General features: G+C 50.1%; 1 protein-coding gene across 7 annotated transcripts in view; it reads right to left on the bottom strand.

Annotated features, from left to right (window-relative positions):
• Nucleotides 1–5,150: 5,150 nt before the first annotated feature.
• The window catches only part of Ddc (dopa decarboxylase), a 57,373-nt gene continuing 37,330 nt past the window's right edge, over nt 5,151–25,193 (bottom strand). For 4 of the 7 annotated variants that reach the window (XM_087196054.1, XM_087196057.1, XM_087196056.1 and 1 more), the window contains exons 9-16: nt 23,749–23,816; nt 15,750–15,826; nt 14,265–14,284; nt 12,789–12,887; nt 10,892–11,032; nt 10,061–10,162; nt 7,108–7,324; nt 5,151–5,529 (exon numbers count right to left, since the gene is read on the bottom strand). In XM_087196054.1, coding sequence (XP_087052180.1) covers nt 7,124–7,324; nt 10,061–10,162; nt 10,892–11,032; nt 12,789–12,887; nt 14,265–14,284; nt 15,750–15,826; nt 23,749–23,816 — 708 coding nt within the window. In that variant the 3' untranslated portion in view covers nt 5,151–5,529; nt 7,108–7,123. The remainder of the gene's footprint in view (nt 5,530–7,107; nt 7,325–10,060; nt 10,163–10,891; nt 11,033–12,788; nt 12,888–14,264; nt 14,285–15,749; nt 15,827–23,748; nt 23,817–25,193) is intronic. The other 3 variants (XM_021254226.2, XM_087196058.1, XM_021254227.2) reach the window with 1 other exon arrangement.

Below are 25,193 nucleotides of genomic sequence, written 5' to 3'. Positions count from 1 at the left end.
TCTGGGCCCCGATTTATGATCCTCCCGCCTCAGTCTCCCGACTGCGAGGATTACAGGTGCCAAAGGTCACGGTAGTTTTACTTTAAGTGACAGATTGTATTCGTTTCATGCTGCACAGGGTTCATTTGAAAGAAACGGGTAGGGAATCTAGAGATTTGAGGGAGAGGGGAGGGAACAAGGGGAAGTCAAACGGATCATGGCCATTCCCCAGGGTGAATGTATCACATGTATCACAAACATGCTAGGAAAAGAGGGACAAAACCAAAAAATGAAAAAAAAATAAAGTGCTCGGAAATACAGACAAGGACGTGGTGTGAGTTGATGGACCCTGGAAGGATTCACGTAGGAGCTGACACACCTGGACTCACCTGCCACAGACAGGGAAGGGCGGGGAGCTGCGTTAATGCATTTAAGGTAGGACTCGCCTCAGTTGTCCCGAACCGGGAACTGACTTGTTCATCAGCCATGCCCTGCGGCCTTTGCACCCCACAGTCTACTGCAGGGTCTCAGTCCTCTTTCCAACAGGAATAAACATCGGTAACTCAAGAATCTACTGAAAGGACTACCAGCAGAAGAGCCCAGTTTGGGCAACTTAGCAAGAACCCTGTCTCAAAATACAAAATCAGAAGGGCTAGGGAGGTAGCTCAGTGTGAGGGCCCGGGTTCAGTCGGCAGTACCAGAAGGGAAAAGACCTGCAGTACTTACACACCAGTTAAATTGTGAAAGTATCTGGTGACACATAAGCTGATACCATTACATGTATTGTTACTAATAACACAGTACTCTTATTGGGATTCAGACCCTTTATGCTCTATCAGAACTTGTTCATCTAAAAAATGGGGCACATTAGAATGTCTCCTAATGCTTCAGCATAAAATGTAAGAGTTTACTGCCTGGGCTTTGCAGATACTACCTTTTTCCTTCAGAACACAGGTGGTGTAGCATATTCTTCTGCCTTCTGGGTAGAAGTTGCTGAACCTGCAAGGAAGAGGTTTTCACCTACATATAGCAGACCTTGCCGGTTCCCCTGAGGGCTTCCGAGATATGGCTGCTCATTTCCATATTCATGAGTTTTATAAACATGGTATCCGATAATGCCAGTGTACAGTTGAGTGAGCTCATTTGTTTTTGAGCAAAGGGATAATAGGGTCCCAAGAAATATGCATCCTTTTCTGCCAGGAGATTTGCTTTCAGTAAGTTTAAAGAGATATGTTTGGAGGTGAGTGTGGCAGGTGAGTGGGTTGAGGGAGAAAAGACAAGCACACAAATTTAAATCCAATTCCTCTGTGGAATCCCAAGTGTGGCTGGAATCCCAGATTTCCAAACCTTCCTGGTTAGGGATCAGCCTAACTATGGTGAGGAAGAAGGCAAGTGAAGATTGGGGAAGGTAGGCAGCCCTCGTACAGAGAAATGAGACATGGCGAGCTGAAGCCAGTAGAAGGCACAGTTCTTGTGCAACATTTTCATCTGACACACAGAATGAATCATGAAGAGGCATGGAGGTTGCCTGTGGCATTGCCGGCATTAACAAAGCTAGTGAGTAGAGATGGTGCCTTCCCTGTATTAGAAAACAGAATTAAAACAAATTTAAAGTTCTTTTTAGCTTTTATTCATGAATTGGGGTAGCCTTCATTGAACAAGAGTTTGCACTGGTCAAAGGCAGAATAGTGGATTTTGTAAGGTGAGAAGAGGAAAACAGAACAAAAGGAAAAACTGATGTTAACATCATGCTAAGTTGAATAGTTTCCATGTAAGGAATAAACCAGTATGACCTCCTTATCTTGCTAACTCCCATAGTCTGAGCTCTCTCTGACTGGTTGCTGTGAACTTTCTTCTTTGAAATAAATTGGTCTGGAGATCCACCTGCTTCCTTCAAGTTTTTTTGACTATGTAGTATTTAGCATGAATGACTCCATTTTGGTTTGGTCTGTTGGGGCCTAGCTCAGTCCAAAATGGTGGCTTCCCATAATTCTTAACACCTGAAATGGGGCATGATAGAGCAGAAAGGGACTGTTTTGATGATTTTCCTCAAGGACCAACCAGAGTCAGTGCTTCTCGGTGTGTCCAGTTTGGTATCATATGCATTGGATTGTTCTACACAGGCAGTTATGTTGGTCTTAACCCACAGATCTCTGAGTCTGACCTTATTTGGAAGTAGGGTCTTCATCACGTCAAAATGAGCTCATACAGGATTAGGGAAGGCCTGACTCCAGTAATGATGGATGTCCATAGGAAGAAGAGGGGAGAGGCACATAGAAGATGGAGGACAGGCCGAGGCTGGAGTGATGGGGCCACAGGCCAAGAAGCATCTGGCTTTTTCAGAAGCTAGGCTTGAAGGGAGCAGTGCCATGCTGACACCTTGGGTTTGGGCTTCTGGTTTCCAGAGCTGTAAAGCAACTTCTGTTTTCCTAAGACCTTGAGATTGTGGTGCTCGGTACAGCAGCCCCAGTACACAATACTGGGCCTTCTTATAGCATCTGGGTTGAGGGCGGTGGGGTAGGACCAGGCCTGCAAAGGGGCCCTCCAGGGTTTGGTCCCAGCTCCACCACACACCAGCTACAGCTGCGGGGAGAAACCCGGGCAAAGTCCGCAGAGCAGCCAGCCCAGCTAGCACTGCCTGTGTGTGGGGTGTTATCTTTATGCCAGGCCTGTCCCTCCATCCCATGTGGGTGCCCTGATGAGAATGTGGCACTGAAAACTGACCTGAAAACCTTCGTGGTTTTCCCACTTTTTAGGCTTTTTCACCTTGTTCTTTGATAATTTGTCCAAATTCTCTTATTCTCATGGAATACTGGAATCTCAGACATAGGACAGAGTTTAAGGGTTGCCTGCATTGCAGCCCAAGCTCTTGTTTATGGAAGAGTGTCCCTACCGCTTCCCAGCTCTACGCTTCCCATCCTCACTTAGTGACCTACAGTGGTGGAGAATACACTGCACTCCAAGAAAGCACATTCCATCTGCTGATAGCTTTAATTTTTCTTCACACTAAAAAAATCTCTATGTCATGTGCTCTTTGGAGTAACAACAAAGACTCTTCAGTCTGGAAGGAGTGTAAAATTTGAAGACAGCTGTCAAGTCCTTCCTCACCCTTTCTCACCAGACATCCTTCCATCCAGTCTTGGACTTTCTCTATTCTGAGCTGGGTGCTGTGATCAACAGCTGCCAAAGGCCACTAAGTCAGCCTCTGATGCTTGTCCCACCCCTGTCAGGCTGAATGCAGAGTTAAATAAGATGCTGTGCACTGACCACATACTGATCTGAACAATCCAGGCCCATAAAAGCTTCCTCACGTTGGACCATCTGAGGATTGTCTGCCTGGTTGGAGTCAGGCACCAAAACTTTACCTGGTAGACATTGGGGGCTTTTCCCAAAGGGAACAAATGTCAGCAGAGCAAGCTTACTCTGCCTTAGTCACTTTCTTGTCGCTGAGTCACAATATCCGACACCCACAACTTCAGGGAGGAAAGGTTTATTTGGGCTCATGTTTGCAGTCCTTGGTTGGCTGGCTCCAAGGCAGGACAGCAGGGTAGAGGGACAGTGGAGGGGAAGCAGAGAGATCAAAGGAGGAGTTGGGAAGGGAGATACATCCTTCCAGGTTACAGCCCCGGTGAGCCCCCCCCCTTCTGACCAGACCCTACCTCCTAACAGCACATTCAGCTCTGAGGAGTGTGTCTCCCCCATGGTCTAATCACATTCCAAAAGTGTCACCTTTGAGCATCAGACTTTAGGGGGACATCCAGCCACAAGCCATGACATGGTTAATCCTGAAGAGCCCACAGAATAGTGGGCAGCACAGTGTAAGGGGCAAGAGGGTGGGTTATAGAGCCAGGCAGGGTTGCAGTCTCAGCCGCCGATTATCCATGTGATGTAGGGACAAGTCACCAAACTTCTCAAAGGCTCACTCTGGATGTCTGTAAAATGCGATTATAATGGCACCTACCTCTGAGAATTTCACAGTAAGTATTATTATTTTAAATCAAGCACAATAATGCCTGGCTTACAGCAAGTGCTATGAGTGCGTTTTTGTTACAGAAACTGGGAAGAATCAATCCCTTCTTCCTGTCTCTAGGGCTGGGTGGTTTGGGGCCTGAACCCTAGGAGATGGGATGAGCTAGAAGTGAGCCAGCAGTCATGCAAGATTTTGTCTCTGCTGAGTCTGCATCTAAACCGAAGCCTCAGACTCTGCTCCCGAAAGATCAGACCAGTTCGGAGACAGGAGTGCTCCAGCTCTCAGTGACCTCCTGCCTCCTGCCTGCAGCAGCCCTGTGCCACCTCTGCCCACTGTCCTCCCACTCCTCCTGGCCTCCTCCCCAGACTGCCTCTTTGAACAGGCAGGATGGAGCTGCTCCGAAACAGCTGAGGGCTGCTCTTGGTGACTTCAGTGCACGTCTTGGAGACTTCCAGCAGTCCTAGCACAAGGGCACCCTTGGGTGCAAAACCACCTCACTGAAGATGGGGCCTGCCCAGCCTCGGTGCAGTGACCTGAATGGACCATCCTGGGTTCCCACACTGTGACAGAAGCCGAGTTTGAGTCCCTGACAACTGGACATCCTGACCAAATCAGATGGGGGCCATGCACAGGTAATGAGTGACATCCTGTCATTCAATTTCATCTACATATATCAGAGGTCTCTGAAATTTAGATACCTATTAATGACTGGAGGACCTTCCTGAGTGTGCTTTTGGTATTTTGAAGTCTCCAAGGGAAGTAGGTAATCTTGGGATAAAAACACCTGTGTTTCTAAAAGGAAAATGGTTCCAAATAAAGATAGGGGAGTTTGAGTAAATACCACTCCTTACTGGAATTGATATTTACAGGAGCACCCTTAATTAATTTGCTTATTAGTCATGATGGATTTGCCATATAGGGAAATTAAGGCCCAGGAAGTCAGAACATCACAACAGAACTTGATCTCGTTGCTCAGATCTAAGTTGTCTCTGTTATGAATCTGTTGAAGTCATCCCCAAGTAAAACTTGTGTGCTACTAATGTATCTAGAACAATGACCGACCCATGGTAGGCTCTCAGTGAGCATGTGTGGAATAGATGCCATTCTGAAATATCTAAGCATGACGTATCTGGCCATTTTGAAAGAAGTCCATGTCACATCAGTATGATACAGTGTAGAATAAGATGGTCACCCGACACGGTTAGCACGGCACTTCAATTGTTTATTAAGCATAAAGCCATGTGATAGGACAGTTTAAAGACCACAGGCATAATATCAAGTCATGATCACAGATGGCCCTAGAGTATACTTCAGTAAGCCTTTTCCGCTCCAGCTGGTGGCTTTGTGAGCATGAAAACCTGTGATTCTTAATCAACAAATATCACAGCCAAATAATGAATAAAAGCTAAGACACTTGGATTAACTACATATAGTAAATATTTCTTCATTGATTAGACACAGAAAAAGATAGTCCCAAGTCTGGTTAGCTCTGGAGATGGACACAGAAGGCCACAAACAGGCTGAGTTCCATGGAGCCGGGACTCATTCCAGTTTTCAGATAAACTTTCAACTTTCAGTCTCTGCAGGGAGGAAAATAGCATGAACATGACTGCATCCCAAAAACAAAAGTGTGAGAATTCTGCATACTTCTTATTTAAATAGAAGGAGTATACTATTTCTCCCATGAAATGGAGGCAAGTCTTCAAGGTAAAATAGTTTGAACCTAAAGACAGGAGTTGCTGCTGCCGATCTAACATCTCATGACAAGTTTTATCAATGTCTACTAGAATCTCTGCCTAATTTCCTACTCTCTGTAAGACAGGGATAGTTCCCACTTCCATTCCAAATTATGGCCATGTAGACAGGCTATGATAACCTCTGATAAGCACAAGAATAAAACCAAGCTACTAAGACTTTCCATTGTTTAATTACTTTGACCAGAATATACCTGCATTATAATTTACTATGGTACCCTATCTACTTCTTAGAAAACTGAACCCCAGGTTTTCTTTTGAATCTGTAGCGAGTATAAAGGCCCTGAAGACCCTTATCTGGTACAGTGCAATGTTCTACAGAAATGTCTGCCTGATGGAGTTTTGTTTAGTATATATTTCTTATGTATACAGCAATTGAATATTCCAAAATATGAGCCCTGCCTGACACCTCCCAGCAATGTTCGAGATAAGACTTAGGGTGTTCTGGAGAAGGCGGCCTCTAGCCGAGGGGCAGAGGAAGGTTCTTCATGTATTTCTCCGCCGCCTTCCACTGGGAAAGCAGCTACCTTGGCCTCACTTTTCTGAAGCCACCATAGCCACTCACGTAATGAAATGCAACTTTAAACGTGATTTTTTGAGCACTATAATATTTCAGGTATTCATAGTTACAATTAGGAGCAAAGAAGACAAAGTTGCATGCACTCAACACATTAGATTCTGCGTCCTCCATAGGTTGTAATAAGAGACAGGAAATGAAAAGGAAGAGAGGACAAAGAGATGCAGAAGTTAATGGGAAGGGTCACAGAGATTCGTCCACTACCCTGTTCTCCAAGTGGGACCAAAAATAGACCGAGAAACAGATCAACAACACCAATGCATAACACACCCATGATAATCCATGAAATGCCTTTAAGGTTGATTGTTTCAGCTCCTGCATACATAGTTTTTAAAATCCTTCCTGTTGCTGATACTACATCTGCTTAAAACTTTGTCCTGCTGAGTGACCTGCGTGCTGGTCACAGGACCATCTTACTGGAGCCCCATCCCTCATTTGCAGGAGTCTAAACATGTTCATTCCGTAAACCACCATGTTTGGGCAGTGAATCACCAGTCACATGATTTCTGTCTTAATGTTTTCATTTATCTAAAGCTCGCCAGCTTGATACAGTTGCAACAGTAAGTTGTCTTAATAAATACTGTTTGGGGAGGTGCAAGGGGCAGACATTATAGAGATTGATATTCTCATATCAAACAATAAAAGGTCTAAATCTAAGTCTTCAAAGAATCATTAGCAGTAGCATTTGTTTTACTTCTCCTGGCTGAACATGATATGGTTTTTGTGCTCGGGGGATGGAATTCAGTGCCCAGCGCTAAGTGGCAGGGCCAGGGCAGGGATGGGGACTCCTGGGAGGAAAGGATGTCCCTGGCCCAGGGCATGCTCACCTGCACGGCTCGGCTCTCAGGCCCTCTCTGGCTTCAGTATGTCCTCCGCCAGCTCCCGGATGTGTTCCCAGGCCTGCTGCACGTGGGCAGATTCCACCTCTCGGGAGCAGATGGCAAAGCGCAGCACGAACTTGTCCCGCAGGTGACACGGGACCAGGTGGATTTTCCTGGCGCCATTTATTCTTTTCAGGAGCGTCTCATTCAACTGGTTGGAACCCTGAGGGATTGAGAGTGAGAAACTGCCCAGCCCTCTGAGGTCTCAGCCGTCCACCCAACCCGTAACACGATCTCAGCCAAAGCCTGGCAACACCGAGGTACAGAAGGGAAGGGCCACCATGTGCCTTTCACTGGGTGGCGAAAAAGTCCAACACAGGAACAGTGACGTGGCTAAGAGGCCACAGCCTCTCTACAAGACCATTTTCCTGCGTCCTAGTGGCTGTCAGAGGATGATCCTCCGAGGGTCCAAGTCTGTTTAGAAAAATGAAGATCCCTAGACTGGATGCCTCTACAAGGGGGTGTGCTCAAGCCGCATGACTGAGGTCTAAATCCCCAAGACAGAAGAAAGTCTCAAAAACAGAGCAGAGCAGAGAAACCACAGTAGAATCCAGAAAGGAGTCCAGGAGCCAAGGGCAGCCTCTCTGGAAAAAACAGCCCACCGGCCCAGGGTGGAGGGGCCAGGTCACACCATGCCCACCAGGTGCCCAGGAACACATGGAAAGCCACAGGTGCCCTGGGCCTGCCTGGCAGGGCAGCCCAGCCCCGCTCCTCTCTGCCCTCCCCTCCATGCCCTCCTATCTTGTTCCCACGCAGCAGCTCCCTGTCCACTAAGCCATACGGTGCAGTGGGAAGGAGGAAGGGCTGGATGTGCACACACTGCTGTCCCTCCCAGCCCGGTCCTCAGGTCATGGGCAGGGGACTGGTGGAGAGGGAAGTGTCCGGTCTACAGCACAGAACCACACCAGCAGAGCACCTGGTGGATGCTGAAAGTGGGCCTGGACATGGGCCACCTCTAGCTGTGGGTCCCACCCTGGCTCCCAGGGAGCCCAAGGACACCATGACAGGGTGGCAGCAATCTACAAACTCCGCATGCACACCAGGTCCAGACAAACCAGGTCCTGCTGAAGGAGAAGGTTAGAAAACAAAACAAAAAGCATAGAAACTATGATACCAAGGGAATGGAGTTTTGTCAACAAGACTCAGCCTAAAAGCACAGGTCTGAAATTTGTACAGATTTATACAATTGCTTGCCATTTTCAAGTGAATCTGATTAGATAGGATTTCCATGGATTAGAGGCAAGAAGGCAAATTATTTGACACAAATCAGCTGAGTGGGGCACAGAAGGAAACTGGTCAGGCTGAGGACGGAGGGACAAAGAACTAATCCTGCACCTGCCACATCACATGCCTGAGGTTTGCTAAAGAGCCACGGGGACACTGAAGTGGTCAGTGATGTGGAGGACTTGAAACTCAGACTGGGGAAGAACAGGATGAGGAGGAAATGACGCCAGCATGGTGACTATGGAGGCAGGAAATGAACTATAAAGTGTGACTGATACACATCCTCAAGAAGCTGATTTGCTAAAGGAAGAACCAAGTTTCACAAAAGACAGTGCCCTGGGTTTCCTGCCATAACCAGGAGAAGAGGCAGAGACAGGCACTGGGTCTGGTGTGGCCCTGACCTCTCCATGTCACGCCCAGAGAAGGAAGCCACCCTCAAGGGGGCATGCAATGAAGGGTCTGTACATGGCTGTATAGAGAGAACGCTCTAGAAGCAGAAAGCAGATCGGTGGCCCTGATCTGGCAGCAGAGAATGGCCGAATGGGGCAGGAGTTTTTTGGGGAAGATGAAGGTGTACCAGAAAATCACTTAATGGACAGTTGACATGGACAAACCTGCAATAAACCCTGCAAATTAAAATTCAGAAGTCATACAAGAACACTGGCAACCCAAGACCACTGTCCGGGCAGGTAAGTCTGCACACAGCACCAACACCAGCGCTGAGGTACGCCACCCATCACCTGTGTCACCAGCTCCCTCCCGGTTCCCTGGCCCTGGCCCCGGCCCTGCCACTCCATGCTCTGCGGAGAGCGTCCGTCTCCCCTCCAGCCTGAGTCAGAGCCCCACCCAGCACTGTGGATTCCAGATTGTTCCACCCCTGGGTCCCACCTGCATTCAGAGCTCCAGAATCGGGTGGGGAAGGGAGGGAAAGGGGCTGCACCTGGAGGGGCAGTGCCACACTGAGCGGGACACCAGGACAGCAATGCCTGGTTCTCCTGGTCACCATCTTTGAACCAGGGCCCTGTGGAGAGGCCTGAGACTGGTCCAGACACCGCCGGGCTGTCGGGAGCAGCAGCAGCTGTGGTCCCTGCTGCCAGGAGGACTGCAGGCTCCAGGCCGGCCGTGTGGCACAGTGAGGCCCTGGCTCTTACTGCTTAAGAAGGTGGGGGCCTGCAGTGTGGCAGAGCTCGTGCTTGCCTGCGGTGTGCGAGGCTCTAGCTTCAATCCCCAGCACGGCAAAAACAAAACTCAACTCTGTTAGCCTATTGTCAGCCGCTGCATCGCGGCCAGCGTGCGCTGTGTCCTGGCACCATTTCCATGAGCGGTGTTAGAGGGATATGCGCGACGCAGCCCCAGGCCTTCTGGGGAGTCACAGACACTTCCCCCACCACGCTGGCCAGCCTAGCGCAGGGCACACAAGCTCGGGCAGCAGGACACCCACGGACGGTCTCACCCCCTTTGCACGGATCTTACTGGGGTGCAGGGCAGAGCCCTGCCTGATGCTGCAGGCCAAGGTGACCCGGGTTGGCAAGCTGTGGACAGCCCCAGTCCTGCAGAGGTCCCCAGTGACAGACGTGGGGCAGACAGAGCTCCCCGGCACTAACCGAGCCTCTGAGCAGAGGTCACTGTGTCACATGCAGAGAAAGCAGGGAGGCTGCAACAGGCGCGAGCGTACCTTGAGCCGGAAGCAGACCAGCCCCAGAATGACCTCCATGCAGATCTCAAAGCGGGGGTCCTGGCGCACCAAGGACTCGAACTCGCGAGCCAGCTGCACGTGCTGGGGAGAGACCGAAGTCGGTTGAGTTTCTCATCACCTGAATTCAGAGCTTAACCACCCAGAAACCTCATTAGACAGTGCAGCTGTCACTCGAGCGACTTCTCTGCGTATGTGCACCGTCCCCTCAGAAGAGACCTCCTGACTCACTGCCAAGAAGCAGGCGCCCGTTCACTGAGTGTAGCGCTGGGGACTGAACCCAGGCCTTGTGCACGCTAGGCGGAGCTCTGCCCCTCGGCCCTCTCCTCGCACCTTCTGGGAGAGAGAGGCTCACACCCTCCACCCGTGTTCCTCACGGCCGCTCAGCACGCGGGGACACCGGGCTCACAGCTCAGGGCCCCAGCACCAGCCCCCGTGTCCAGCCGGGTCCCCGCAGGTCCGCGGCTGGAGTGGGTGTGGGTGCGTGTGCTGCGCCCTGAGGGACGGGACTAGCCGGCCTGTCGCGCTCGGGAGCTGCCTTCCTCTCACCGAACACCCAACGCACTGACCTTCTGGATGCTGGTCCTTATACTACGTGGCCCGTGGAGACCATAGATGTGTGTGGACTGCCGCCTCCTCTAGAGCGGGATCTGTGCGCAGGAGAACGCACGAAATACTGGACGAGCTTGTGGAGCCTTGGGCCTTTAAAACGACGATACCCAGGCGACCACCAGAGGGCGCCAAAGACCTCTGACCCTGTGACAAGCGCTGGTGCTGCCCAGGGGGACTTGGTCTGGTGACGCTAGTACCTACACAGAGGTGTGCTGTGTCCTTACGCGAGGTAGCACAACCCCGGCCAGTTGTCCTGGACTCTGAAGATGTCTCCACAGTGGACAGGCAAGCCACTCCCTTTTTGCCTTCTTTCCCCAAATAGGTTGATTTGCCCTTCTTGTCCTGTCTCAGAGGCAGACGAAGCATCACACTCATAAATTCACAGACCTTTCCCGACTCTCCCTCACGCACAGTCTACGTCCCTGTTGCCGAGCAGGGCCTGTGACGTCAGCCCCTGCCCTCAGCTGCAGAGTTGGTGACACGGTGGCACCGGGACTTAAGTGCAGGGCGGTCTGGATCCATCACGGGCTGAAAGCGCAGGCTGCCTTCCCCGTAAAGCGGGCCTCTGCCCTGCAGGAGGAGCCCGGAGCTCGGAGAGAACTCCGGGGTCTCACGTGGACCTGGCCTGGATCCAGTCGGCTCTGTATCGGGCTGGACACGGCCTGAGGGGTCTTACGTCGGAGTCAGGCCTGAGTTTCCCCAAAACGTCAGGGTAGCGAGCCGTGGCTCTCAGGTGTTAGTTTGTCTCAGCCTGGCCCTTTGACAAAGCAGAGGCTGCTAGGGTCCGACCCGGCCCGCTCTGCTAGGGGGTGCGAGAGATCAGGGTGAAAGGGACCCGTCCACCCCAGCTCCAAGGTTCACCAGTTTGGCACATCTTGGTAGGAAAATGATATGTGATGAAAAATACAGTCAATATTTAGGCTTTTAAGTTTATCACAGTAAAAGCCACGTTGTCACGACTCCTTCTCAAAGTCCTCCCCCTCACTTCAAATGCACTCATCCGCTCGTCCTCGCCCCTCCCTGCAGCAGCTCCGGAGCCCTCTTTCCTGAGGGTCTTTAGCTGTGCGGTCCTGGCTGCCTCGATGTCCTGAATGCATTCGAAACGTCTCCCTTTCCTGGTCACTGTGACTTTGGGGAAGAGCCCGAAGACGCAGGGCGCCAGATCTGGAGATTAGGTGGAAGAGGATGGGGTCGTGTTGTTATAAGCCTGCTTTCCACTGGGGGGCGCTCGGCAACAGCATTCGCTGAATTTTGATTCCCGTCTTGTGGACACACAGGAAAGACTTCAGAGCTGCTGCAGAAAGTGGCCAGAATGATGGAGTAAGTGTGTTTAAAGCCTGGGCGACTCATGGCAACATGTCTTTTACCATAATAAATTTAATTTAAACATTCACCATAGTTTCCGACCACCCAGTGCATGTTTTCACTATTGCCCTTGCTCTGTGAGCCTCACTTCCGTATTTCTGCCAGGTGGATGTGGCAGAAGAACCACCTGGATTACATTCTGTCTTTGACCAGCTCCCTGGAGCTGATAACTTCCACTCCTGACACAGTGTTTTAAAGATCCGTATCTGTGTGTTTGACCATCTTATAAACACTCATCTCAGCAGCCAAGCTACAGTCTGGTTCCTTTAGCAGAGGCGTCATAGGCAGAGGGATGATGTTTCAGTCAACTTGGGACAGCCCAGACCACGGCGATCCCAGGGACTGCACCTCCTGCTCATCATTGCTGTCTTTGAGTCAGCACACTCAGGGATGCATTTCCCAGAACACCCGCCATGACATGATTGTGGCTGTATTTGCTCACTCAACATCTGAATTCTTTCCTAGATTCCCAAGACCTTACAGTTCCTCAGAGAGAATGAGGACAGGCTGGGTGTGATGGCACGCTTGGAATCCCGGCACTGTGGAGGCCGAGCAGGAGGGTCACAAGTCTGAGCCCAGCCTGGGCAACTTAGCAAGCAGCTGTCTCAAACTAAAAATTTTAAAAAGCTGAAGAGGTAGCTTAGTGCAAAGGCCTTGGGTTGAATCCTTAGTACCACACACACACACACACACACACACACACACACACACACAGAAAATCCAAACCAGTCACCTTCCGAATGTACGCCTGCAGCCCTTTGACTCCGTAAGTTCTGAAGACAAACCACATTTTCAAAGATCGGAATCTCCGGCCCAGGGGGATTTGCCAGTGCTGAAATAAGACAGAAAGCAGTGTACCCATGAGGACCACGAAGAGACCAGCTTCCTCTCCAGCCCTGCAGGTATCTGTTTCCTGCTACTTTTCCCTCCACAACCGAAACATTTGAACTGCACATGGTTCCACTCTTGCTAAGCCACCAACGCGAAGCAGAAAATGCACCCTCGTCCACACGGTCTGGGGGAGTGTGACCGGGGTGAGCTTGTGACCGAGACCCTAGGCTCGGGCTCCCATTAGGTCTTGCACTCTGGAATGCTGTGCGCCTCTAGGGAAGCTGTCTCCCAGCTGAGAAGAGGGTGTCGGGGCCTGCCTGGCCCCCCTGGAGTGGAGAGCATCCATGCTGTCTTTGCGTCTCCGGGCAGAGCTCACAGCCAGACACTGCGCAGAGCCTGGTGCCCTGAAGGCCCCGTTCTCCGGCTAGGTCTCTGTCCTCCTGCCTCAGCCGTAAGCACTAGACAGTCCTGGGGGCCTGTCGTTGCCCTGCACCTCCCCGATGAGCCCAGCAGGGGGCAGTGTCCTGCCCTGGGGGGTCCTCTCCCCAGCCTGCAGGCTTCGATGGCCTGAACGTGGGTTTCCAGTTTCTTTGTTCTTTGCCTCCTGAGTGGGCACCGTCCAGTCAGGGATGAGGCTGAAACTCACAATAAAGACAGGGACACTGGGAGCCCTGAGGATGCTGGGGGCCCATGGGAAAGGCCACTCATCTTGGTCAGGACAGCAGCACAGAGCACATGGTCAGGGAGCTCTGGACTGTGGTGGAGGGACAGGGTCAGGTGGGCGGCAGTGACAACCGTCAAAGCCAGGGCGACTCAGAAACCATGTGGATGGGCCACGCTGCAGCCAGCACTCAACGTGGACACACGTTTCTCCTGAGTGTCCCGTTTCTAGCTGCTACTCTGGTGATGCATCCCCAGCACCATTGTTCCCAACGCCCTTCCAGAGCAAGGCTGGGGCAACCTGGCATTTCCGAAATCTATGGTACCAAACATGGTGGCAAAAGAAAGCAATCAGAGGTGAGATTGCTGAGCACCTTGCTGTTCTCTGGCTGCTGTCCCCCTACCCACTTCCCAGGGTGCCGCCCCTGCACCAGCACCGACACAGAAAGAAGTGGCCAGCAGAGGGGCCCCTGCAGAGTACTGGGGCGCTAGCATCTTCCCCAGCCAGAACTGCGGCCGGGGCCAGGTCTTCCCCCAGCATCTGTGGTTGGCAGGATGGGCAGAGCCGCCCACCGCCCCCAGAACCCAGCAGATGGGTCAGTGGGGACCCTGCTCATGAGGGCGAGAGACACCAACAGTCACGGCCAGGAAGCCTCCGACTGTGCCCACGTGGTGGATTTCAGGGGATCTGCAGCTTAGCGAGACAGGGGCCACTTACCCTGTAGTCAGTGATAAGTCCTGCAAAAAAGAGAAAGAAAAGAAGAGAAACCATTAGACCAAAGTGTGGGCTGTACACTAACTTTTCTCATCATCCAGGTGGATTTCTTGTGTCACAAATGAGATAAAGCCACCTGGCAGCCGAGTGCTGCACCTAAGAACAGCGGCTCTCCAGGTGATGGATTGGAGGGGAGTCCCCAGACACAGGCTGGAAATGCTAGGTTATTCAGGGACCCATAGGTTTGCTTTCTGCAGTTACACAGCATAAAACCCCAAGGTTTCACCCAGTGGCCAAGGAGGCTGCATTCGGGTCACGTAGCTCACTCTTCATTCTTCATTCATTCACGAACAGGAGGGTGAACCACTGGTACAAAGAGTGGTTGGCATAAGAAACAAAGCGAAGAGTGGGACTCAATGGGAGAGCCTGTCTCTGTGCATATGACCCGATTACAGAGTCCAGCCCAGAGCACATGCTTAGTGAAAGCCCACAGTCGGCTTCCTCCTTCACACTCGGTGGCTCCGCTGGCCAGGAAAAGCAGCTACTCTTTGCCTCCCCTGCACGCAAAGTGATGTGTCCCAGATGACACTAGGAAAGAACCCAGGTGTAGGGACTGCAGTTCCTTTGAGTGGCCTCGGGTGTAGATCAGGTGGGAACCATGAGGATGGGCGTTGTCGGGCCACAAGCTTAACAGAGAAGGACTCCCGTGCTATGGAAATCTGACCCAGTAATGGAGGCCAGGGGCGGCACATGGTGGCTTGTTGGTGTCCCCAACTTCCTGGACAGTCGCATCTGCAGCCCAGCTGTGGCAGACCCTCACTGCACTCACTGGCATGAACAGCCTAAAATGACCACCACCACTGCATGGCAGGGTGAGAGTTAGGGTTACAAGGCATCTGGAGTCGCCCCTGCCTGCCCTCTGGCTCCCAGCAAAAAGCAGGCATTTTCTCAGCAAGGATAGAAATGGCAGTGCTGGAGGAGATGCAGTGCACCCAGGCTCAGCCCTGTTTTATGAGATGGAAGTCCAGTAACATCATTGATTCAGCGCTGTCCTCTCTTCTGTCCTGAGGTTTCTCATCATAATGGAGTAAAATAACACAGGAGCATGGTCATCAGAGATAACCTGACAGTGATCCACAGAGCCAAAAGAAATAAAGAACAGCTCTCCCAAGAGTACACGGCATGTTGTGGCACTTGGTGAGAATTATTGAATAACCAGGTGATGGTTGTGAATTGAAAATGTGACTGACGCTTGTTTTCAGTTCCTGTGACTGTATCATCCATGATGACAGCCACTAGTCACAGGAGGCTATTTAAGATTAAGTTGATTAAAGGAAATTAAAAACATAGTTCTTCAGCCAGAGGCAAATGCTCATTTGCTGCCTGTGGGTCCTGGCTCCATATTGGACAGCTTGGAATTATAGAACATTTCCGCCATTGAGGAAAACAAAGCCAGGAACAGACTCTAAAAGCAAGTGCGCCCCTTACCTGAATCCTGATGGCCATGCATCAGGTAAACAGGGTCCAGTTTAAAGGCTCCTATTAGGTCTGTCCTCTGTTTTACCCTAGTTGGAGAGAACAAAGGATGGGTGTTTGTGGGTTAAATCTAAAATGTCCCCTCAAAGTCTCCTGCGTGTGGAAGGTGATTGGGTGGGGTGCTCTATTCATCAGTGGTTCATCCTGGATGAGTTCGAGGCTGACTGTGCTGTTAGGAGGCAGGGCCTGGTTGGAGGTGGTCACCGGGGGTGACCTGGAAGGGTAGATTCCTGTCCCCAGCTCCTCCCTTATCTCTGCTTCCTGGCTGCCATGGGATGAGCAGCTTCTGCCCACCAGGCTGTTCTCCCATGCTGTGTCTGTCTTGGAGCCAGCTGACCACGGACAGAATCCACTGGAAACTTGAGCCAAATATACCTCCCTTCTTTAAATTGTGGGTGTCAAACAAAGAAAGTGACTAAGACAGTAGGGATCATGAACCAGCATGTGGATTGGTCCACACTGCCTGCTTCCCTCACCTGGCCCAGGCCTGCCTGAACCCTGCGTTCACCCTGAGCACCCTGCTCCCAACATCCCGGCCTCAGGCCCACCTAGCACCCATGTGTGTCTGCAGAACGGCAGCTAGGGGTGGTGATAATAACAAATCAACATCAGCTCTTTGCCCTTCCCTTTCCAAAGCCCTACAAGCTCTGAAACACTGAGTGAGTGTTGAGTGTCTTTTGATGGTAATGAGAAAACCCAGCCTGGTTCGGGATGGGGACTTCTCACCAGAAAACCCACGCTACTCCTGAGCGAGGGTTGGAACTTTCAGCCCCAGCCCTTGGTCTCCAAGGAAAGGAGACAAGCTGGAGCCTGAGCTGGAAGAGACTTAACCAGCCATGCCTAGATAATGACAGCTCCGCACGAACACCTCCATGGCAGGATTCAGAGGGTTTCGGGCTGCTCAGCACCTCCAGGTGGTGGGCAGCAGGAGAGGACCAGGAGGCGCCATGCCCCACCCTGGCCCCGTGCGGACCCACACCTCACCCTGTGCATTCCTCCATCAGCTGTTCCTTCTGCACCCTTCCTAATGGATCTGTCAGCGTGCATCGACACCTCCAGAAGTCCTGTGAGGCATCCCAGCCAGTCAGCCAGCATGGAGCAGGGGCTGTGGATAGCCCCGACTTTCTGTGTGTGTCAGACAGCACCATGGAGATTTGCGACCCTGGCCCTTGAGAGTGGTGTCTGAAAAGGAGGTGACCTTGCAGGACTGAGCCCTGACCCGAGGAGTCTGTCACAAACTTTGGGGGGTGCAAGTCGGAGAAGGGCCGAACTGAAAGGCAGCCAGCTGGTGTCTGCTGAGGTGGGAGCAGTGTCCGGAGGAAAGAAGCAGACAGATCCTGTTTATTCCTCCGTGAGGGCCCAGGAATGTGCCGGGTGATTGCGTGGTCGTCCCACACTGTGGACGTGGCCCTGCTCCCCAGTCTGCCCTTGCAGCACGCGTGGTGACAGCCAGCTCCCCCAGGAACTGGGCCCAAAGGGCCTGGCTTTATGCGAATGGTTGCTCCTTGCACTGCTCAGCGTGGATGCCATCTCAAAGCCACTCTGTGGCATACAAAGGATCCTGGGTCAACCAGAGAAGAAATGTGGGCAGAAGACTCGGCTTAGAACCAGCGCAGTGGGACAGTCTTGGAGAGGGGTCATCCAGTGGGCGTGCATAGGACGCCGAGGTGCGGCACCCCAGGGAGGAGGTGGGGAGAAAGGTCACTGCCACCTCGCTTCTTCGGAGGGGTTAAGGACACACCGTTCACCCCTGAGGTTGAGCTGCCCGGTCTGTTCTGTCTCGGGCTGCTCCTGCTGTGCGCTCAGGACAGGCGTCTTCTGAGAAGCCAGAGGCTTCCCTCCCTCTGCTTTCCGGAGAGCACTCGGCCCAGCTCGAAAGATTGGGGACAGAGAAGGACGAATACGAGTAACACAGCACCCTCTGTCGGTCATCCGCGGAAACACTTCCCTTCCTGGGCCCAGCCTGACTTCTAGGTTATTTTTTTGGTGTCAGAGATCAAACTCGGGACCTCGAGCTTGCAAGGCAGGCGATGGAACCACTGAGCTAAATCCCCAGCCCTAGTTATTTTTTTAATTAAAATATTATTCAATGGGGCCGGGGATTTGGCTCAGTGGTTTTGCCGCCTGCTGTGCAAGCAGAAGGATCTGAGTTCCATCCCTGGCACCAAAAAAAAAAAAAAACATTATTCAATGTTAAGTTACACAGAAGGGTATAAAGAATACTATCTCTATTCCGTTCTGAAGAAATCAAAGCTCAATTTTAAATAAAAGTTAAACGTCACTTCTGGTCCCTCCTTACGGTCTTGCTCTCTGGTCCACACAAGAGGCAGCAGGCTCAGCATTCTACAGACTTCTGGACAAACCCTTGAGCAGCGTATAGAATTATTTTGTTTGTGAACACAGCGTAACAGAAACTTAAGTTGTCTGGTTGTAAAGGGCATCCTCCTTTGTGTGTTTTTGTTTTTTGTCTCATTATGTAACCCAGGCTGGCCTCCAACTCAAGATGATCCTCCTGCCTCAGCCTCCCAGGTGCTGGGATTATAGGCATGTGCCACCATGCCCAGTATATTTTTCTGCAACTTATGTTTTCTCCAAAAATATACTTTTGTATTTCACACTCGTTCACATAGGAAGCTCTTGGTCATTCACTTCCGCTACCTCGTTGGATTTCACTGCACAACACATTTTTTGTTGTTTTGTTTTTGGTACTGGGGATCGAAGTCGGGTCCTTGCGCTTGCGCAGCAGGCGGCAAAACCACTGAGCTAAATCCCCAGCCCATTGCACAACACATTTACATCCCTTCATCCTCCTGGTGTTTCACTTTATTGCCAGACACACTACCCTGCTATGAGCATTTCTGTGGGTCTTCCTTACTGAGTGTGGCAGGCATGGAGGAAATGCACATGCTTGTGCTGTCTAGTAAAGGCCATATTGGTCCCCGGTGCTGGCATAGCTACAGACTCCATGGTTCTGCAGCCGGGCCAACATTTCCCATGAAGATGCTTCATTTCCAACAACCTCCAATACTTCACCGGTTCTTTTTCCCCTGAGAATGGAACCCAGGGCCTCGTGCATGCTGGGCAAATACTCCCTGCCTCTGTATAACACCCCCAGGCATTCCTGATAACTAATAAAGTGAATTAATTGTGCATTTTGAAAGAGGCCACAGCTGTTACTCTTTTGGTGAGGAACTTATCGTTCACGTTCCCATGCGATTGCCGCTGCCATCCGGCAAATCCACAAGTACTCAGAATGCTGATTTGCATGTGTTGGGCTCGCCATCTCTCTCTGGGGATCTGACCCCTCAGAGCCTGCATGGGTACAGGAGTGCTGAATCCTTGCTGACATTCAACGATGCAATATTCTTATCCCAATTCTCCTGGCCACTCCAGCGTTGCTGTTAACCCAGCCGGAATATTTCCTAAATTGCACTGAGGTCTGACATTGTAGCTGCCTAGGCAGACAGCATATCACCAGGGGGTTGGGACATCATTAACAACCTCCAAAAACCCTGAACGTTTTCATATGTTTATTCATGGTGGTCTTTTGGTTTTTTGCTATTGTAGAGTATTTCTTTTTAAAAATATTTACATATGCTGTTCAATGTAGATATAAAAAGTGCAATCTTAAAAATGGTAGTCTACCTAGAAATCATCCTGTGTTCTCCTATTCCTGCTAATACTTTGAAGATTCTCTTTTTATTGCAGGTGGTCGCCTCGTTTGAGAATATTGAGCATTTCTACTCTCCCACTTTACCCCTTACACGTTTACTTCTTTATCTTTTCTTACTATGCAGGGTAGGGGAATACAGGGTTGGATAGAAGTGAGGATTAAGTCTAGGGACTAGGGGAATCCTTATTTTTTTTCCTGATTTTAAAGCAAGTGCTTCTAATATTTCACCATTAACGATAGGCTGGGGCTTGGTTTTGTTTTCAGTGTTTTCTTTTATCAGACAAAGAAAGTTCTTTTCTGTTCCTACTTTTCTAAGACTTGCTGTCCTGTGGGCATTAAACTTTACCTAGTGTTTTTTCTGCACCTTAGGCAATGATAATTTTATTTCTCCTTCACTGTCTAACGCCACAGATGACTTAAGAAAACTCACCTCCCATCAAACCACCCTGGCGTATCTGGAATAAACACAGGTGGTCACGCTCCCCTCAGCGACACTGTAAACATTGTTTGGTTCCACTGGCTAGTGTGCAATTAGAACTTTACCTGTGAAGTTCCTGCATGTTCCACAATGTTGTGTTCTCAGCTTCTCATCTGGATTTAAAATCAGCGGTATAAGCAACATGCGCCATTCTTTGAGCTACACTTCTGTCAGGCTGAGGCCTTGCTGGTAAGAGAATCGGGCTATTTCTCTTGCAAGAAAATCGAGCCATTGGCGTGTTGTAAGATTCTTCATGTTTTGGGTTAATTTTTGAGTCTGTTCTGGTAGAATTCCTTATAGTCAGTCAGGGTACATGTATATTGTGGATAATTCCAGGTGTGGCGTTACCATACTGTTTTTGAAATCCAGACAAAGGATCTGTCATGACACCTTTCTTTCTTATTTATTCACTCACTCATTTATTCATGTACAGGGTGCTGGGGACGGCCCCAGGCTTCCCACAAAGGAGGCAGGTGCCCTATCATCCAGTTATACCCCAGTCCTTTTGTTTATTTAAAAATTTTTTTTTAAATTTCATACTGGGGATTGAACCCAGGGCCTTTGTACTGAGACACATCCCTAGTCCTTATATTTGTTTGTTTTGAGACAGTGTCCGGTTTAATTGCTAAATTGCCCAGGCTGGACTCAAACTTGTGATCCTCCTGCTTCGGCCTCCCCGGAGTGCTGGGGTTGCAAGCATGTGCCACCAGGCCCACATAAGCCTTTCTTTTAAACGTAGATAATATATAGCTCTGGCTTGTGTGGGAGAGAAGGGCTTTTTTGGAAAAGATCTGATATTAAAGGGACATTAAGCTCTAAACAGAGCAGTTGACATTTACATATAAAAGATTAAAACTCCAAATAAACAATAAAAACCATATAAGAGAAATAATGAATTCATTAGGCAATGTATTAACTGTGTTTGTAATGACTGCCAGTTTTAGAAACTTCAATTATCTTGTCCACTTCAATATTGAAAGAATAGAATCAAAGTATTTATATTAAATGAAGGACTAACCATTGGTAAAATTTCATTAAATGAAAGAGAAACTTCTTATTTTAAGGAATACAAAAAAGTCAGTGAGAGCAATTTTAAAAATCCATTTTTATGTTGTTTGTTGAATTAGTGAAACGTTGAAAGATATCTGTAATAAATTCACACTGAAAACTGTCTGCTTGTTTTCAATTTTTCTTTTATTCTCATTCTCTGTCTCTCTCTGTCTCTCTCTGTCTCTCTCTATCTCTCGCTCTCTCTCTGTCTCTGTCTTTTTTTTTTTTTTGGTACCTGGGATCGAACTCAGGACCTTGTACTTGGGAGGCAGACAGCGGCACCTCTGAGCTGCATCTCTGGCCCTGGCCCTGTCTGATTTGAGACAGCCTCACCGTATAGTTCAGGCTGTCCTCACACACTTCCTGTGCTGGTCTTGAACTTGTTACCCTCCGGCCTCAGCCTCCCACATTCTCAGTAGTTTTCAGTTGTTTCTTCTCTCTCTCTCTCTTTCACACACACACACACACACACACACACACACACTGAGGACTGAACCCAGGGCCTTCACACTGAGCGACATCCCCAGCCCTTTTTATTTTTTATTTTGAGACAAGCTCTTGCTAAATCCCTAAGTTGCCTGAGCTGTGCTCAAACTTGCACTCTTCCTGCCTGCCCTCGCGGTCAGTCTGCGGTGTCGGTGACATGGACCAGTCCTGGTGTGAGAGAGCCCTCATTTTCCCAGACACAAGTCTCACCCAGATCCCAACTGCTGATGCCCAGACCCCACCCCTGGGGGTGGGGAGCTGCATCTTCAGCATGGTCTCCTCCCGGGCCTCCAGCCTTCCAGACCCACACACGGGGAGGAGCCAGAGATCCTGGCCTCGCCCACTGCTGACCCCTGGCAGGTTAGGCGGCCTCTTCCCGTCCCCAAGGCTGCTCCCTGCCTCTCCTGCGCCTGTCAGGCAGGGTTCCCTAAACCCCACTCCTTCCACCTTCCCAAAGGACCGAATATCCCGGCAGAGCAAAGCTACATCTCAACCAAAACTAAAATTTTCAAAAAAAACTTGACACACTGTACTATAAGCTGCTCTCACCATGCCTCACTCTCCATGACACAGAAAACACAACCACAGGAACATTGAGAAGCACTCGCATCTAAGGCTGAAATGCCCATATCCTCATTGGGTTTAGCTGGACATGGTGGTACAGGTGCCTGTAATCCCAACACTCTAGGAGGCTGAGACAGGAGGATAGCAAGTTCAAGCCCAGCCTGGGCAATTTAAAAAGACACTCTCTCAAAAATTTAAAAGGGACTGAGTATGTAGCTCAGGGTAAAGGGACTGACAAAAAAAGTGAACTGGTTTTAAAATTATGTATCAAAAGTTAGGGGGGAAAGATTATGACAATAAAATAATTTAAATAGTAGTAAAGGATGGGAATGTGGTTTGCTTTTGGGTACACCAGGCAAAGGACAAACTGACCACCTGTAAAGTGGGGCACTCAGTATTAGACTGGGGGCAGCCGCAGGCCTTGTCCTCGCTAACTAATTGCACACGGAGCAGTTCTGCAGAGTGGAGCATGCTGCACATTTTCAAAAGTCTGCAATCTTGTACCCTGCACAGAATTCATGGACAGCTGCCTGGAACTCTCGCGGTCTCGCAGTTTGACACATGCATAAAATCCATACACGGCCCCTGTCCTCAGAGGCATTAATCACAGTTTCTTACTCTAACGGATCTCGAAGAACAGGTTTGTAGCGCACCTGCCCCCCCGCCCCGCCCAGAAGTCTCTACTTCTTCAAACGTCACACACATTGTGTAGCACCACTTTAAGGTCTGAATTCCTTTTCTTACCTTCAACAAAATCAAAGTGATTGTGGCACTGTTATGAAGAATTTCTGGGGCATTTCGACTTGGATTGCTTTAAACCTAGCATCAGACTGAGACAGATAATGAGCTGAAGGATAGAAACACGGAAGCCACCGAGGGCCAGGATGTCCTGAAATTTCCTTGGATTTGTTTTCTCCTAAAGTTAGATAAATCACGCTGCAGATGTGTCTCTCCTCCTGCCTTCTGCCAGTCCGTTGCAGCAATGTGTTCTGGATAAAAGTTTGCAGCCAGACTTCGATTTAGCAAGAATTCCCTCAGTGGCTCAGAGGTCGCCAGCAGCGAGCTTAGCCACTAGCTGGGCCCACAGCCTGCTCACCCTCACCTTCCTATTACTGTCAGGCAGGGCCAGGTCCTCGAGAGGGTTGAGACAAAGGTGAAACACACCACAGCAGCGACCAGAGACACAGGCCTCCAGATAAAGACAAGATGACCAGGCCTGGATGCTTCCTCAAAGGACAAACATTGGGCCTAATGAAGCCTAGGCAGACAGCAGCCACCCAGTGGGTGACCAGAGAGCTCTGCACCTGCCACTTCCTAGGAGAATCTTTGCTCTTTCAATCCACACTTGGTACGTGACTTGTTTCCCAATTGGACCAGTGTCACCTAAGCCACTGAACTTGTAACCCCATTGGATGATCACGGCTGTGGCCCACGTTTCACCCACGTGGGTTTCACCCTGTAAAACTCCTCTGTAAAGTGGGGTCCCGGGCTACCCACTCAAGACCTCAGGAGCTTTCCCATCAATAAACATCTTCCTACTTTTAACCTCCATTGTTCCTAGAATTCATTCTTCGATTTTCAGAGACTACCATACAGCTAACAGTTGGGAGATATAGTATTTCATATTTCCTCTCTGGTATTACTTCCTGTGACATTATCAGCCACTGTCCTCTCCCCAGGACACTGGCGGGGACACTTACCACATGGCGGAGCAGTCGAAATTCACCAACAGCCATTTGTGGGGGTTGAAGTTAAATGAGTCTGCAAACTGAACAGAAGGTAAACATATAAGTTGTCAAGATGCAGGTATCAAACGAGACCCCAGATGTAATCATTAAAAGTTGATATACCCAGATGAAAAGCACTTTCGGATTTTCACAGAGTCATGTGAATTCATCCATGTTATGTCTCAAAGTATACTGGAATATTTGGAATACTTAATTCACAAATGCTATGGGCAGAAATTCCACTGATTAGGCCCGTGAAATACCTCACACCCACAGTTCCTCCAACATCCTGAACTAGTGAACTTCGCAGAGTACCTGAATCACCCTCAATACTGAGACAGTGACAGCCTCACGTCTAATCTTCAATAATCAGGGAGAAATTCATTTTTCATTTAACTGATTGTCCTTGGCCAGCACACCACTGATGGTGCAACTCTCCCTACACCTCACCCTTTTATGCAATTTTGAGACAGGGTCTGGCTAAGTCTCTACGTTGCCCAGGCTGAGCTGAAATTTGCAGTCTTCCTGCCTCAGCCTCCCAGTTTGCTGGGATTATGGTCATGAACCGCCATGCCTGGCTGCTCTTTACTTGTGAAGATGACTCCCAAGTTCACTGCACTCCTGACAGCTGTGATCAGGTGGCAGCTGCAAACAACTGTCTCCAGATCCGTGCACCATATTTGCAAGGCCACTGGGTGGCCAAGGACAGTCAGCACTGTCACTGAGCATGCCCTGCTCCGTCATCAGGCGGATGAGGGGGAGCTGCACCTCCACGGCCAGGGACTGGCCAAGCACAGCTAACAGCAGGCAGGGGCTGTGTACCAGCTGCTTGGGTGTTGCCCGTGGGGACCGTTCACGCACTGTGCAGCCCTGTCTGGCTGGTCTCAAGGTGAGCACCCAGTCAGGGCCAGGCGGGGAGGCACTGGGACCCAAGGACCCATTCCACCCTGCAGGCCCCGATTCCTTTCTTCCCCAGATTAAAAAAATCTAACTTTGAAAAAGAGACAGGAAATTACAGCCAGGTTTCATTTGTTGATAAAAGGAAGCAAAAGGTTAAATGAGGTGCTTTGTTTGCTTGGGATTTCATGAGCTTCCTCCTCCTCCGCTCTGTTTAATCTTCTTTCATCACCCAACAGCGCTATTCCCCTCCAGCAACAGAGAAAGCGCTTATCTCAGGGTGAGGCTGAGACAGGATATTGCAGCTTGCTTGTCTGAGCTGCTGAGCAGCTGAGCCCTCTGCAGAAAGAAGGGGGGTGCTAAGGGGCCAGAAGGGGGAGGGGAGGAGTCTGGAGGCTCCTTGCTAGGCAGGAAGTGCTGTCTGGCACTGATAGGATCTGCCGGCAGCCAGGGCTGGGTGGTCTGGATGCGAAAGGCAGGTGACACTTAGACTTGTGAAGCAAGGCAAGATCAGGACGCCC

The sequence above is a fragment of the Heterocephalus glaber genome, unplaced genomic scaffold, assembly GCF_053883595.1.
Source record: "Heterocephalus glaber isolate CG9 unplaced genomic scaffold, H.glaber_assembly_v1.0 deba00001610, whole genome shotgun sequence".
Lineage (NCBI taxonomy): Eukaryota > Metazoa > Chordata > Mammalia > Rodentia > Bathyergidae > Heterocephalus > Heterocephalus glaber.
Note: the sequence above shows the minus strand (reverse complement) of the source record. Positions and strands in the feature narration are given on the sequence as shown.